The sequence below is a fragment of the Onthophagus taurus genome, chromosome 5, assembly GCF_036711975.1.
Source record: "Onthophagus taurus isolate NC chromosome 5, IU_Otau_3.0, whole genome shotgun sequence".
NCBI classification, from domain to species: domain Eukaryota; kingdom Metazoa; phylum Arthropoda; class Insecta; order Coleoptera; family Scarabaeidae; genus Onthophagus; species Onthophagus taurus.
The window spans coordinates 5,616,449-5,632,656 of NC_091970.1; the positions used below are offsets into that span (position 1 = coordinate 5,616,449).

Sequence of the window (16,208 nt, forward strand, 5' to 3'; positions counted from 1 at the left end):
AAATGAATTAAAAGTAGTAACTAATTAAAATTGTGTTAAAATATCTCCAAAATTAATATTATTAAAATGATACTTTTAGTGTTTATTTATTTGATGTTGGTAGGATTGAAATCGGCCATTTTGGTGAATTTTGGTGAGCGGGAAAATTTGAAATTCAAAATTTATTATTATTCAATAAATACATTTAAAACTTATAATATAATATAAAATGTTGAAAAATAAAACAATTATTGTTCTAAAATCGCCATAATTTCCTTTAAAGATTTCCCTTTAGTTTCAGGGACGAAAACAACAATAAAAATCATTGCAATAATCATGATGATGGCCAACAGCCAAAACGAGTAATGTTGTCCGATTAAATTAACCATACTAGGAAAGAATTTGGTTGTAAAAAAGGTTAATGATAAACAAGTAACGGCGGTTAATGTAGAGGCGATTGGAGTTGGGGGAAAAATTTCACCGAGAATGGCGAAAGGAACTGGGCCAAATCCCACGTTATAAGCAGCCATGTGAAGTAAAATGCTTCCAATTGGAAGTAAAGAGAAGAAATCCATGTTGTATTCGTTCGCTTGGAAATAAAAATAGGCCCCTAATAAAATTAGGGCTAAAACTGTCCCAAAAGCTGAATACAATAAAAGAACTTTCCTTCCCAATTTATCAACTATCATTACAGATATGACACAAAAAATTAATTGGACGATCGCAACAGCAACTGTTGAAATATAAGAAGAAATCGAAGAATCCGTACTATCAAAAATCGATTGCATATAAAAAATAATAATACTTATCCCAGAAAATTGTTGAAACGCAATCAAAGAGAGGCAAATAACGAGACCTTTACGAAAACTTTTTTGCTTAAAGATAACCCAAGAATTCTCATTGTTCTCAATTTTATTCACAAAAGACGATTGAATCTGATTAAATTCTTCGTCGGAATTCGTCGTGCGAAATTTTTGCAAAACTTTCGAAGCTTTCCCCTCATTTTTTTGGTCCAAATAGAATAAAACGGTGTCCGGGAAAAAAGGAAATATAACAAAGAAACCCACCGAGGCCCACAAACAAGACAAACTAAACGTTGTTAAATCCAAACAAGGCCCAATTACATAACTATACAAATTCCCAATCGATAAAAACGTCGAGTACATACACCCCAAACTTCCGCGATTATTTAATTCGGCAATTTCGCATAAATAAAGTGGGATAACCGTGGTTGATGCCCCAACTGTTATCCCAGCAAGAAATCTTCCCACGTAAAAGATATAAGCGTTTGTTGAAAACGCGACTATTATGTTTGATAAAATAATTGGGGTTATGGTTATTAAAAGGGTTTTTTTCTTCCCGATTGATGGGAATAAAGCCCCGGATGTGAAAGCGCCGAATAATGCCCCAACTGGGAGGAACGAGGCTATCCAAGATTCTTCGTTTAACGTTAAATCCTTTGTTAAGGGGTTATCTTCGTGAGGAACCGGAATTTTTAGCTTTGGAATTGCCGGTGATGACCATGCGTATGATATCCCCGCAGCTATTGATGATAAATTAACTGAATAAATAAAAAAATCAATTTTGCAACAATAGCTCATTTTTTATTAACTTACCAACGAAAGCTGTTAAATATAAGAACCAATTAAATCGTTCTCGATTAATAATTTTATTTTCTTTCGATTGTTGATTTTCGGATATTGTAAAAACGTTGATGGAGTTTTTAATCACCATCTTGCCAAATTTATTTAAAATTTTAAAATTGGATATTAAATGTTTTCACCTCAACGGCGGATTAATAACAACTGGCAAACAAAAATTTCTCGATAAAACCGTGACGAATGTTAATGACGATTTTCCGAACAATACCGAATTTGTGATAAAGTGCTTAGGTGATTGTTAATAACGGTAACGGTGCAGAGTTCGTTAAATTTTTCAGATAATCTAAGAAATGGAAAGATTTATTAAGCACTTAGTCACGAAAACGAAAAAAAAAATATTAATTAATTAAAAAAAAATAAAAATCAAGAGCATTTTTATTTCAACTCAAAAATGACGTTTCTAATCAAAAATTTGGTAACGATTAATTTGCTGATAATCAATTTTTGTGCGAAATTTTCTAAAGGTGACTTTGAACTGATTATTTTCCATACGGGGTGTATACACGCAAGATATGAAGAGACGTTTGAGCCGAGAACTGGAAAAAATTATGGGGGAGTAGACAGAATGGCCCATTTGCTGAAAGATGCAAGAGAACAATACAAATCTGGTGAAGGCCCGCCTGTTCTATACTTAGATTCTGGTGATATTTTTAGTGGTAGTATTTGGTTTTCCGTTCATTCGTATCACGGGGTAGCGAAGATATTGAACGCATTACAACCCGATGCTTTCGTAAGTAAACATTTATGTCACAAAAAATAATAGAGATATCATTTTAAAGCAAATTTAGTTCGTTTTTAATGAAATAAAAATCGTTTCTTTATTCCACCCAATGATTTTTTTTAATAATAATAATTATGAAAGGTTTATAAAGACAGATTTAAAAAAATCATGTTTCAGGAAGTAATTGAGATATCAAGATGAAATATATACCATTTTATAGGAAATTTAATCTCGTTTCAATACATCAAAAATCATTATTTCATTTTTATATAACCTCATGATACGATTTTTTCAATTTAACTCTGTTTCGTTTTATTTTTATAGAATATCGGAGCCCATGAATTCGACGTTAACATCGAGGGTTTAGTAAATTTTACAAATCTCGCCAAATTTCCAATCGTCAGCACCAACCTGATATTCCATGCTGAACAAGAATTAGAAAGAAATATAAAACCGTCAGTGGTTAAAGTAGTGGACGGTTATAAAGTGGGAATTCTTGGTTATATTCTACCAGAAATGATTCTTTGGTCGGAAAAAGGAAATGTGGAGGTTCTCGACGTCATATCAGCACTAAAAACAGAATGTCTTCGATTAAGAGCACAAGATGTGAATGTAATCATCGCTTTAAGTTATGGTAATTTTGAAATCGACAAAACAATAGCTTCTGCAGTTTATTTTATCGATGTGATTATCGGTACTGGTTCAAGAACGTTTTTGTGGAATGGTGTACCGCCGGATTTAGAAGTTCCTGTTGATTCTTATCCCTCAAGAATCACAAGAAGGGATGGCTCATTGGCGTTAGTTGCCCATTCCGATATGTATTTAAAATATGCGGGAAAAATTAATTTGCGATTTACAAATGATGGTACGATTAAAAGTTTTTTTGGATCCCCAATATTAATGGATTCAAAAATTTTGCAAGACGCAGATATGGGCGCATTAATTGAAGAACTAAGGAAAGATGTTTTATGGTACGATCAAAAAGTTTTGTCGACTTGTAGCGTTTTCTTGGAAGGCGCAACTTGTCACTATGAAGAATGTAATTTCGGAAACTTGATTATGGACGCTATCATTGAAAGCAGAGCGAGTAAATATCAAGGTCCTGGATGGACGGATGCCGCAATTGCATTAATGAATAGTGCATCATTAACCACAAACGTTAACAGCCCACAAAACGATAACAAAATCTTTTACGGTGATATAATGAGAGCTTTGCCATATTCCGAGATGCTTTACATCGTTGAAATTAAGGGATCCGATCTTTTATTTGTCTTGGAAGTTAGTACAGCCGGTTTAGATGCATCAAAATCAAATCAATTTCTTTTAATGGCTGGTTTAAAAGTTATGTTTGATTTTAAGAGTAGTTTTGGAGAAAGGGTCAAATTGGTTAAAGTTAGATGTGCTGAATGCGACATCCCGGAATATTTTCGTTTAGATCTAGATAAACGTTACAAGGTGATCATTACCAGCTATTTATTGAAAGGTGGAAGTGGATTCACGATTATCCGCGATGTTGTTTGGAATCCTGTTTCTATTGGTGAAAGAGATACCGATGTCATGATTCAATATCTTCAAAAAGTTAAATATGTTATTCCGGAAGTAGGAGGCAGACTGATTCCTTACGATAAGCGATTAGAAGAGAGTAGTTTTAGTTTTCGTTCTAATCTTTATTGTTATTGTTTTCTTTTAGTGTTCATGAACTTTGTAATATGGTTATTGAAATAAAGAGACAACCTCAAAAATATTCATTTTTATACATATGTTATATATATATATATATATATATAGACATTGTATTAAATTGATATGCCATACTGTTCAGTGGAATTAATAATTTTAAAAAATTGCATTAAGTAAACTTTTTTATAAAAATACTAACTATTAAGATAACCTCGGTAGATTTGGTAGCGCTGCTAGCCACTGCTTGTAGAATAGTTTTCACGCTTGCTACCATAGGGTAGGTACTATGGATTCTTATCAGGGTGGAGGAAATGCTCCATCGAGTCTCTGTCTCCTAGTGACACCATTGGACGTTTTATACCGTGTGCTGGATCTTCCAACCTCATCAAAAATCCCAAACTCAAGGTGGAACAGCTTATTTCAAAGACTTTTTGGGTTGGGTTGGGTTGGGTTGGGTCCTCATCATCGTTCTGGAGATATCGTTCTGGATATTGATGCCTAAATTGTTGTCCAAGTTATGCAAAACACTTTAACTCATCTGGTGATCCATTTTTATTCACGCCATGTACATAGCTTAAGAATTAGATTTTGTACTCCCTTTACACGGCCGTTTTCGAAGACATCGGCCGCCCCACGGCTATCATGAATAGCAGGAGTTTAAGAAAGCTGATGATATTCACCTGCCGATCTGATGTTGGTATTCATCAAATTCTTCTGTTGTTTGATTTTGAAAGTCGATTTGGCAAAAGAGTCAAGTTTATATAAAATGCGCAGCAAAAAAATAGTATCGTCCTTAGAATCATACACAGAGTACAAAGTATCATCGGAAAGTACTCTTCGCACAAAATATGTTAAAGAACTTTACAAAAATACCATAGACAGGTTGATGTAATGACATAAGGTCAGGACAAAAAGAAAACAATGGCAAAAAAATCATAGCTTTTCTATTTTGAAAGAAATTTCTACATGTTTGAGTAAAGGATCCACAGAAATAAACAATAAATACACAGCTAGCACCATCTCACCATTTAAGTATGTCCGAACTGATTTTTTTTTGGAAATGTCCATTCCAAAGTTATTTTGTTATTAACGTTACAAAGCTCGATAACATTAAAAGAAAACAATAACAATCAAAATTAAAACGAGAACCAAACGAATGTTGTCTATTTCCGTTAAAGCGTTTATCGTAGGGTATCAATCTCCCTCCAACTTCCGGAATAACATATTTAACTTTTTCAAGGTATTTAATAATAACGTTGGTATCTCTTTCACCAATCGAAATCGGGTTCCAAACGACATCGCGGATAATCGTGTATCCACTTCTTCCCCTCAGCAAATAATTAGTAATGATCACTTTGTATCGTTTCTTCAGATCTAATGGAAAATATTCCGGGACGTCGCATTCAGCACATCTCACTTTAATCAATTTAACCCTTTTTCCAAAACGACTGTTAAAATCAAACATAACTTTTAAACCAGCTGTTAAAAGAAATTGCGCCGTATTTGTTGGTTCTAAACCAACTGTGCTTATTTCTAAGATAAATAAAAGATCGGATCCCTTAATTTCAACCATGTAAAGCATTTCGGAATATGGTAGGGCTCTTATTATGTCGCCGTAAAAGATTTGGTCTTCATGTTGTGGGCTGTTAATGTCTGTGGTTATGGAACCGCTGTTCATTAATGCAACGGCGGCATCCGTCCATCCAGGACCTTGATATTGACTGGCTCTGTATTCAACGATGGCATCCATAACTAAGTTTCCGAAATTGCATTCTTGATGATTGCAACTTGACCCTTCCAAAAGAACGCTACAAGTCGTTAAAACCTTTTGATCATAAGATATAACATCATGTCTAAGTTCCTCAATCAATTTGGTCATTTTTGGATCTTGCGAAATACTTGAATCCATTAATATTGGAGTTCCAAAAAAAGCTCTAATCTTACCATCTTTTGTAAACCGTACCTGCAGTTTCCCCATGTATTTTAAGTATTGATACGCATGGACAATTAATACTAAAGAACCATCTCTTCTTGTCACTTTTACTGGGTATGAATCAACAGGAGTTTCTAAATCCGGTGGTACACCGTTCCATAGAAATGCAGCTGAACCAGTACCGATAATCACATTGATATAATCGACTCCATGAGCTATCAATCTGTCGGTATCGATTGTACCTTGACTTAAAGCGATGATCACTTTTACGTCTTCTTCGAATCTTAATCGACGACATTCTTTATTCAGTAGCGGTATGACATCGAGAAATTCTATGCCACCTTTTTCTGCATAAAGAATCCATTCAGGGATAATATAACCAAGAATTGCCACTTTAACACCATCTATGACTTTAATAATAGCTGGTTTAATTTTTTTTTCTAGTTCAGTTTCATTATGGAAATTAATGTTAGTGCTGATTATTGGAAAATTAATGAGTTCTGAAAATTTAGTTAAGCCTTCCATTTTCGCATCAAATTCATGAACACCAACATTCTACAAAATAAGTCACAAATTATTTTTTTTGACAACTACATATATATTTTTACTTACAACAGCATCAGGTTGTATTTCATTGAAAATTTTTGCTGCACCTCGATAAGAATGAACAAAAAACCAAATGCTACCGCTAAAGATATCGCCGCTATCGACATATAACACAGCCGGCCCTTCACCAGCTTCACGCTGTTCCCTTGCCTTTTTAACCATATAAGACAGTCTGTCTACTCCACCGTAATATTTTCCAGTTCTCGGCTCAAACGTCTCTTCGTATCTTGCGTGTATACATCCTGTATGCAAAATCAGCAACTCAAGATCATCGTTTGCTATTATCCCACAAAAGTTGGTTATAACTAAATTAATCGTTAACAAATGTTTGATTAGAAACGTCATTTTTTTAAATCGGTGTGATGAAGTATGTCATCGTATGATAAGTAATGTTTATGCCATGGAAACTAAACTTTAATATGGGTATAAACTAACCTCAAACGATTCTTTATAACCTCACTTTTAATAAATGCAAAATTGAACAGGTAAACTTTAAAAATGTATATGAAATGAATCGTTTATCATAGCAATTTCCAATTTGGTTTTTTAATCCAATCTTAAACGTTTTTTTATTCTTCGTCTTCCTTTGGCTCTACAACTCTTGGTGGGGTTTGGCCTCCTTAATAATTCGCGAATGCGACAATTTTTGGTATAATTTTTGATACAGTCATGTACAATCTCCCTGTCTGACTGTCTTTGATTTCAAACATATCTGCCAAATTTCTTGCTGCCACCACCGCAGCCTTGGTTTCCATCAATGCTAATTGTACAAGATTAACCAACTTCTGTGGGATACCCAGCAACAACAGGTTCTGAAAGAGTCGACCAAGTCGAAAGCCTCTTTGAAATTGCTGTTCACACCAAAGTAATATTCGTAACCCTTCTCTAAAATCTGCTTCAAAGTGTATATATGGTCTGTTGTAGATCGGTTGGGTCGAAGAAATCCATATTGGTAATGCCCCAAGATTTCCTCCGCATACTCGCTCATTTTATTATAAATAAAGCATGAAAATATCTTATATGTCACGTAAATAATTTTTTTCATTAACCTGACTTATCAACAAATTTAATCTATGACATTTCGATTTAAAGAATGACATTTCTAATAATCATCATTATTTTTTGTATAAAAACTCTAAAGGGTGATGTTGACTTATTAATTTTTCATACTGGTTGTGTGCATGCAAGATACGACGAGGTGTTTGACCCAAAAGTTGAAAAATATTACGGTGGAATAGACAGATTGGCTTATTTGGTTAAAACAGCAAGAGAACAACATAAAGCTGGTAAAGGGCCGGCTGTTTTATATTTCGAACCTGGTGATTTCTTTATTGGCAGTATTTGGTATTCGGTTCATTCTTATCACGGAGTGGCAAAAGTTTTAAATCAACTAGAACCGGACGCATTTGTAAGTAAAAAATGAGTTAATGTAACTTTGTGCAGTTTTTTTTATTTTTGTAGAATGTTGGTGCTAGTGAATTTGATGCTGAGGTTTTAAAAAATTTTTCAAAACTCGTCAAATTTCCAATAGTCAGCACTAACATGATTTTCCATGATAAAGAAGAATTAAAGAAAAGAATAAAACCTTCTATTATTAAAATCATAGATGGGGTTAAAGTGGGAATTGTTGGTTATCTTCTTCCTGAAGTGACTCTTTGGGGAGAAAACGCCGATATAGAAGTTATCGATATCGTACCGGTACTTAGCCAAGAATGTCGTCGATTACGATTCGAAGAAGACGTAAAAGTTATCATCGCTTTAGGCCATGGAAGTTTTGATTCCGATAGATTAATAGCTTATGCGGTTGATTATATCAATGTGATTGTTGGTAGTGGTTCTGGTACATTTTTATGGAACGATGTACCGCCGGATAGAGAAATTCCTGAGGACTCATATCCAGCAAAAGTGACACGAAGAGATGGATCATTGGTATTAATTCTCCATGCCTTTCAATTTTTAAAATACATCGGTAAAATTAACTTGCGTTTTACAGACGAGGGTAGGATTAAAGGTTTTTTTGGATCCCCAATATTACTGGATTCAAAGATTTCGCAAGATCCAAAAATGACCGAATTAGTTGAAGAACTTCGAAAAGATGTTATTACTTCCGATCAAAAGATTTTATCGACTTCCAGCGTTTTTTTGGATGGCACAAGTTGTTATTATGATGAATGTAATTTCGGAAATATGATTGCGGATGCTATCGTTGAATACAGAGCAACTCAGTATCAAGGGCGTGGATGGACAGATGCGGCCGTTGTATTAGTGAATAGTGGTTCCATAACCACAAACATTAATACCCCTATAAATAACAAAAAAATTTATTACGGTGATGTACTGAGAGCTTTACCATTTGCCGATCAACTTTTCATCGTTGAAATTAAAGGATCCGATCTTGTATTTATCTTAGAAATTAGCACAACCGGTTTAAATCGAGGAAGTCCAATCGAATTTCTCTTTACGGCCGGTTTAAAAGTTATGTTTGATTTTGAGAGTCGATTTGGACGAAGAGTTAAATTAATTAAAGTTAGATGCGCTGAATGTGACGTCCCAGAATATTTTTCCTTAGAACCAGATAAACATTACAAAGTGATCCTTACCAGTTATTTATTAAGAGGTGGTGGTGGATACACGATTATTCGCGATGTCATTTGGAACCCGGTTCCGGTTGGGGAAACTGATACCGATGCCACGATTCAATATCTTGAAAAAGTTAAATATGTTATTCCGGAAGTGGGAGGTCGATTTATACCCTACGATAAACGCTTAGACAAAAGGAAACCAATTTCTTTTGGTTCACGTTTTAATTTTGATTGTTATTGTTTTCTTTTAATGTTGATGAGTTTTGTAACATCATGATTAAAATAAAAAAATATTTTTGGTATTGAAGTTATTCTTAAAATTCATTCCTATAATAGAATGATGTTGCAAACTTTTGAGAAATCTGATGAATGCCATCATCAAAAGGTGAATATCATCAGATTTCTCAAAATCCCGATGTCCTTGATGACCGGAGTATAAGATCTGGTTCATAAGCCATATGGCATTAATTAAAACGCAACACTAGATGAACTAGTAACAAGAAGTTAAAGTGTCTTGTATACCTGGGATAGCAATTTAGACATCAATGCTTCACGAGAACGACTTTTGAGAAATTTGATGAGTTCCAGCATCAAATGTGCATATAATTAGACCAGTGATAGTTGAGAGATGCATTATTTTTATGCCAATATATAAAAGAATTGGATCAATACTTATAGACGCCGAGTGACACTGTGGGTCACAAACATTTAATTTTTTTTAAAGCATTTGGGCCGTCTACAGTGTTACATTTAAGTGAATTTTTGCTATCAAATAAGACAGAATTGTAGGAATGAGTTTTAAGAATAACTTTATTACCAAAAATATTTTTTTTTATTTCAATCATGATGTCACAAAGTTCATTAACATTAGGAGAAAACAATAACAATCAAAATTAAAACGGGAACCAAAAGAAATAGTTTTTTTTTTGACGAAGCGTTTATCGTATGGTATCAATCTACCTCCAACTTCCGGAACAACAAATGTAATTTTTTCAAGATATTGAATCGTGGCGTCGGTGTCAGATTTCCCAATCGGAATCGGGTTCCAAACGACATCGCGAATAATCGTGTATCCTCCACCACCTCTCAATAAATAATTGTTAAGAATTACTTTGTAACGTTTATCTGGTTCTAAAGGAAAATATTCTGGAACGTCACATTCAGCACATCTTACTTTAATTAACTTGACCCTTTTTCCAAATCGAACATCAAAATCAAACATAACTTTTAAACCAGCCGTATAAAGAAATTCGGTTGCACTTTCTCGATTTAAACCGGTTGTGCTAATTTCTAAGATAAATACAAGATCGGATCCTTTAATTTCAACGAGGTAAAGCAGATTGGCAAATGGTAAAGCCCTCAGTACATCACCGTAATAAATTTTTTTATCATTTGCTCGGCTATTAATGTTTGCAGTTATGCTACGACAATTCACTAATACAACGGCTGCATCCGTCCATCCACGCCCTTGATACTGAGTTGCTCTGTATTCAACGATAGCATCCGCAATCATGTTTCCAAAATTACATTCTTCATAATAACAACTTGTGCCGTCCAAAAGAACGCCAGAAGTCGATAAAATCTTTTCATCGGAAATTGTAACATCGGCTCTAAGTTCTTCAATCAATTCAGTCATTTTTGAGTCTTGTGAAATCTTTGAATCCAGTAATATTGGGGATCCAAAAAAACCTTTAATCTTACCATTCTTTGTATACTGTAAGTTAATTTTACCAATGTATTTTATATATTCATAGGCATGGAGAATTAATACCATTGAACCATCTCTTCGTGTCACTTTTGCTGGATATGAGTCATCAGGAATTTCTTTATCCGGTGGTACACCATTCCATAAAAATGTACCAGAACCACTACCAACAATCACATCGATATAATCAACTGCATAAGCTATTATTCTATCTGTTTCAAAACCAGCATGACTTAAAGCGATGATCACTTTTACGTCTTCTTCGAATCGTAATCGATAACATTCTTTGCTGAGTGCCGGTATGATTTCGATAACCTCTATATCGCCGATTTCTCCCCAAAGGGTCAGTTCAGGAAGAATATAACCAACAATTCCCACTTTAACCCCATCTATTATTTTAATAATAGAAGGTTTAATTTTTTTCTTTAGTTCGTCTTTATCCTGGAAAATCATGTTAGTGCTGACTATTGGAAAATTGACGAGTTTTGAAAAATTTTTTAAAACCTCAATTTTAGCATTAAGTTCACTAGCACCAATATTCTACAAAAATAAAAAAACTGCACAGAGTTGCATTAACTTACACATTTTTTACTTACCATAGCGTCGGGTTGTAGTTCATTTAAAACTTTTGCCACCCCGTGATAAGAATGAACCGAATACCAAATGCTGCCAATAAAGAAATCACCAGGTTCAAAATATAAAACAGCTGGCCCTTTCCCAGATTTATGTTTTTCTCTTGCTGTTTTAACCAAATAAGCCACTCTGTCTATTCCACCGTAATATTTTTTAGCTTTTGGATCTAACACCTCATCGTATCTTGCATGCACACAACCAGTGTGAAAAATTAATAAGTCAAGGTCACCTTTTACATTTTTTACACAAAAAGTAATGATTATATTAGCCGTTAACAAATTCTTGATTAGTAACGTCATTTTTTAATTTAAAATGTCATAGATTAAACACGTTGATAAGACAGGTTAAAAAAAAATTATTTTCTCCTATATTCATAGGATTTAAGAAACGAAACCTTTTGAGGTTATAAAGGAACGTTTGAGGTTAGATTCTACCAAGTTTTAAGTTTTCATGGCAAACAATTAATTCGTTACATAATTTTCATTAAAACCATTTCATTAAAAAATTTTTCTTGAAAACGGTTAAAATGTAAGTAATGAATCTTTTGGAGGTTATGAAGTAACGATTAAGGTTGGATTAAACCTAATTTGATGTAGAACGATTCAACGCGAACGATTGGCATAAAGAAGAAGGAAAGAGCAGAGTGGTTCAACGAAGGTGCAAAAGTGCTATGAAAGGAACGAACGACAAGGAAAATATGTAATCTAATTGAGGACATAAACAGATAGAGGACAGATTCTGCTTGGCACACAAGAGGAGGAAGAACAGTGACAAGTTCTAAGACTGACCCCCGGAGAGGAATGAGAGGAAAAGTATATTCAACATTGTCTGAGATGAAACAAGCTATCAAGGCACAAAGACACAACATGATGCATAATACTACAATGCATAGCCTACAAAATCTTCACGCATGTACTTACCATGACTCTCACCATGGTCAATTGTGTCCAGCACAAAGAAGAAATGGAATAGCTTAATAACATCAAGATGCAAAAAGGCTCACACTTTGACGGAACAAAGATGTCACAAACTTCTGAAATGCTTCTCACTAGCGGAGCTTAAAGACATCCTCTTCACTGACGAGTTATTCACGAGTCATTAACGTTTCCCGAAAGGGTGATGTAGTCTAGGTTATGGTTTGGGTCGGAGTGACTTCAACAGGGAAGACACTGCTGATTTTTATGGATTTGGGTGTCAAGATCAACTTCCAGAACAACATATGATGAGATTCTGATGATGAAAGTCTTTGAAAAATCACACTATCTTTATTTGTATAGGTTGGAACACGAGTTATATCTTAAATTAAAGCTCAAACATTCTAGTTTATGTTAATGTATAGAAATAGTAAGGTTGGATTGTAATAATTGCGAAAAATATAGATATAAACATAAAATTGCGATATACGACAACTTGTCAAGAGAACTAAAAATTTTAAAAACACATACCATCTTTATTTCTAAGGGTAGGACCACGTATTATATCTTAAATTGAAGCTCAAACGTTCTAGTTTATGATAATGCATAGAAATAGTAAGGTTGGATTACAATAATTGCGAGAAATATAAATATAATTAAAAAAATTGCAAAATTGCGATATACAACTTGTCAAGAGAACTAAAAATTTCAAAAACTCATACCATCTTAATTTCTAAGGGTAGGACCACGTATTATATCTTAAATTGAAGCTCAAACATTCTAGTTTATGCTAATGTATAGAAATAGTAAGGTTGGATTACAATAATTGGGAGAAATATAGACATAAACAAAAAATTGCAAAGTTGCGATATACGACAACTTGTCAAGAAAACTAAAAATTTCAAAAACTCATACCATCTTTATTTCTGAGGGTAGGACCACGTATTATATGTCAAATTGAAGTTCAAACATTCTAGTTTATGCTAATGTATAGAAATAGTAAGGTTGGATTACAAGAATTGTAAGAAATATAGACATAAACAAAAAATTGCAAAATTGCGATGTACAATTTGTCAAGAGAACTAAAAATTTCAAAAACTCATACCATGTTTATTTCTAAGGGTAGGACCACGTATTATATCTTAAATTGAAGCTCAAACATTCTAGTTTATGCTAATGTATAGAAATAGTAAGGTTGGATTACAATAATTGGGAGAAATATAGACATAAACAAAAAATTGCAAAGTTGCGATATACGACAACTTGTCAAGAAAACTAAAAATTTCAAAAACTCATACCATCTTTATTTCTAAGGGTAGGACCACGTATTATATCACAAATTGAAGCTCAAAGATTCTAGTTGGAAAAATATAATTCGATTTGTGAACGCGATGATAGTGGTTGTATGACAGGATTTGAAGAAGATGGGGGTAAGAGAGGTCAAAGACCAAAATCCACCCCGAGGCTGTAGTGTTAACGGACAAGAACAAGAAGAAATTGACACAGCAATTTAAAGCATAAATCTTCTTTTATATATAGCACAGCTATAGTTTAAACATTAAAGCATTTTTCAAAAAAAAACTAATGTTATGTATTTTTTAGATTTTAGGTAGATAATGAACATAAATAATAAAATATAAAAGATCGTGAACGCCATATTTTTGGCAATTATAACATGACGTTTACATCAAATGAAAGCATAAGCTTTCCTCTGTAACATATCATACCTATTATAAGTCGCTGCTTTAATTTGAAACAGATTTCATCCAAAAAATTTTAAAAATAACCGTGCACTTTGCATTTAATCAACAATTTAAAATAATATAAATTATATTTCATAAATCGAAAAATGTGACAAATACAATGTCAATAACACATTGTGTACTCATTTAAATGACTTTATCATTTTATTCCCCGACTGAAAATGAGATGTTGCCATAATTTGTTTAAAAATGTCGTTAATACAAAATTGGTTAACGATTAATTTGCTGACAATTATATTTTGCGTGAAAATTTCAAACTGCGATCTTGATTTGTTAATTATCCATACAGGTTGTATACATGCGAGATACGACGAGTCGTTAGAGCCGAAAACTGGAAAATATTATGGTGGAGTAGATAGATTGGCTAATTTGGTTAAAAAGGCGAGAGAAGAATATAAATCCGGCGAAGGTCCGGCCGTTTTATATCTCGATACTGGTGATATTTTTAGTGGTAGCATTTGGTTTTCTGTTCATTCTTATCAAGGTGCGGCAAAAATTTTAAATCAACTACAACCTGATGCTGTTGTAAGTACATATTAATATGTGTCACAAAAACTAATTATTATTTTAACAGAATATCGGCGCCCGCGAATTCGACCTTAATATTGGTGGGCTAATAAATTTCACAAAACTCGTCACTTTCCCACTAATCAGTACTAATATGATGTACCATGATGAAGTTGAACTAACAAAAAATATAAAAGTTTCTCTTATTAAAGAAATAGATGGATTTAAAGTGGGAATTGTTGGTTATCTCCTTCCTGAAAACGTTATTTGGAAGGAAAAGGGTACTGTGGAGATTCTCGACATCGTTGAGTCACTGAACAAAGAGTGCCATCGACTAAAATTCAAAGAAAAAGTGAATGTGATTATCGCTTTGTCTCATGGAAGTTTTGACGCTGACAGATTAATCGCTCATTCGCTTAAATATGTCAATGTGATTGTTGGTAGTGGTTCAACTACGTTTTTGTACAACGGCGACCCTCCGGATATAGAAACTCCAGTTGATACATACCCGTCAAAAGTCACAAAAAGAAATGGTGATTTAGTATTAATTGCCCATGCTTATGAATATCTAAAATACATGGGAAAACTAAATGTACAATTTACAAACGACGGTAGAATTAAAGGCTTTTTTGGAGCTCCAATATTGCTGGATTCGAGTGTTCCGCAAGATCCAGAAATGTCCGAATTGATTGAGGGACTTAAAAAAGAAGTTTTACATTACGATCAGAAAGTTTTATCCACTTGCAGCGTTTTTTTGGAAGGGGTAAATTGTCGTTACCAAGAATGTAATTTCGGAAACATGGTTATGGACGCTATGGTTGAATACAGAGCGAATCAATATGAAGGACCTGGATGGACAGATGCCGCTGTTGCATTAATGAACAGTGGTTCCATAACTACAGACATAAACAGCCCGTTAAACGATAACAAAATCTTTTACGGCGACATAATGAGGGCTTTACCATTTTCCGAAATGCTTCATATCGTCGAAATTGTAGGATACGATCTCTTATTTATCTTAGAAATTAGTACCGCTGGTTTAGATCCATCGAGTAGCGTCGAAGGTCTTTTAACATCTGGTTTAAAGATTATGTTTGATTTTGAGAATCGGTTCGGACAAAGAGTTAAATTGGTTAAAGTTAGATGCGCTGAATGTGACATCCCGGAATATTTCCCGTTAGATCTAGAGAAACGTTACAAAGTGATCATCACCAGTTACTTATTGAAAGGAGGCAGTGGATTCGCGATTATACGCGATGTTGTGTGGAACCCGATTTCGGTTGAAGCAAGAGATAACGAGGTTACGATTAAATATCTTGAGAAATCCAGCTATGTTAATCCAGAAATTGGTGGGAGATTGATACCCTACGATAAACGCTTCGCCGAAACTAAATCTAATTGTTTTAGTTTTCGCTTTGGTTATGCTTGTTATCACTTTCTTTTAATATTAATGATTTTTATAACGTCGTTGTTGAAATAGACTTGAAATTTTAATTAAAAGGCATGAAATCTTAATTTTTAACA

The 16,208-nt window shown here is 33.8% G+C and overlaps 6 protein-coding genes across 7 annotated transcripts in view; 3 read left to right on the top strand and 3 right to left on the bottom strand.

Moving 5' to 3' along the window:
* Positions 1–73: 73 nt before the first annotated feature.
* On the bottom strand, positions 74–2,752 carry LOC111426772 (facilitated trehalose transporter Tret1-like). The gene is made up of 2 exons (XM_023061453.2): positions 1,596–2,752; positions 74–1,540 (listed from the first exon to the last, which is right to left on the bottom strand). Exons 1-2 carry the CDS (start codon positions 1,711–1,713, stop codon positions 228–230), a joined length of 1,431 nt encoding a protein of 476 aa, XP_022917221.1. The 5' UTR covers positions 1,714–2,752; the 3' UTR covers positions 74–227.
* LOC111426583 (protein 5NUC-like) lies at positions 1,931–4,097 on the top strand. The gene is made up of 2 exons (XM_023061189.2): positions 1,931–2,370; positions 2,686–4,097. The coding sequence occupies exons 1-2, from the start codon at positions 2,032–2,034 to the stop codon at positions 4,084–4,086; spliced, it is 1,740 nt and encodes a 579-aa protein (XP_022916957.2). The 5' UTR covers positions 1,931–2,031; the 3' UTR covers positions 4,087–4,097.
* Positions 4,098–4,968: 871 nt separating this feature from the next.
* The window catches only part of LOC111426089 (protein 5NUC-like), a 43,284-nt gene continuing 32,044 nt past the window's right edge, over positions 4,969–16,208 (bottom strand). Inside the window, exons 3-4 of one of the 2 annotated variants that reach the window (XM_071195807.1) lie at positions 6,587–6,822; positions 4,969–6,529 (exon numbers count right to left, since the gene is read on the bottom strand). In XM_071195807.1, coding sequence (XP_071051908.1) covers positions 5,117–6,529; positions 6,587–6,822 — 1,649 coding nt within the window. In that variant the 3' untranslated portion in view covers positions 4,969–5,116. Of the gene's footprint in view, positions 6,530–6,586; positions 8,164–16,208 lie in introns of those variants that run through there. The other variant, XM_023060440.2, reaches the window with a different exon arrangement.
* On the top strand, positions 7,674–9,456 carry LOC139429711 (protein 5NUC-like). Its single transcript, XM_071195689.1, has 2 exons — positions 7,674–7,988; positions 8,042–9,456. Exons 1-2 carry the CDS (start codon positions 7,674–7,676, stop codon positions 9,437–9,439), a joined length of 1,713 nt encoding a protein of 570 aa, XP_071051790.1. The 3' UTR covers positions 9,440–9,456.
* Positions 9,989–13,999, bottom strand: LOC139429753 (protein 5NUC-like). The gene is made up of 2 exons (XM_071195809.1): positions 11,464–13,999; positions 9,989–11,407 (listed from the first exon to the last, which is right to left on the bottom strand). Exons 1-2 carry the CDS (start codon positions 11,797–11,799, stop codon positions 10,004–10,006), a joined length of 1,740 nt encoding a protein of 579 aa, XP_071051910.1. The 5' UTR covers positions 11,800–13,999; the 3' UTR covers positions 9,989–10,003.
* Positions 14,110–16,199, top strand: LOC111426670 (protein 5NUC-like). Its single transcript, XM_071195808.1, has 2 exons — positions 14,110–14,702; positions 14,752–16,199. The coding sequence occupies exons 1-2, from the start codon at positions 14,367–14,369 to the stop codon at positions 16,162–16,164; spliced, it is 1,749 nt and encodes a 582-aa protein (XP_071051909.1). The 5' UTR covers positions 14,110–14,366; the 3' UTR covers positions 16,165–16,199.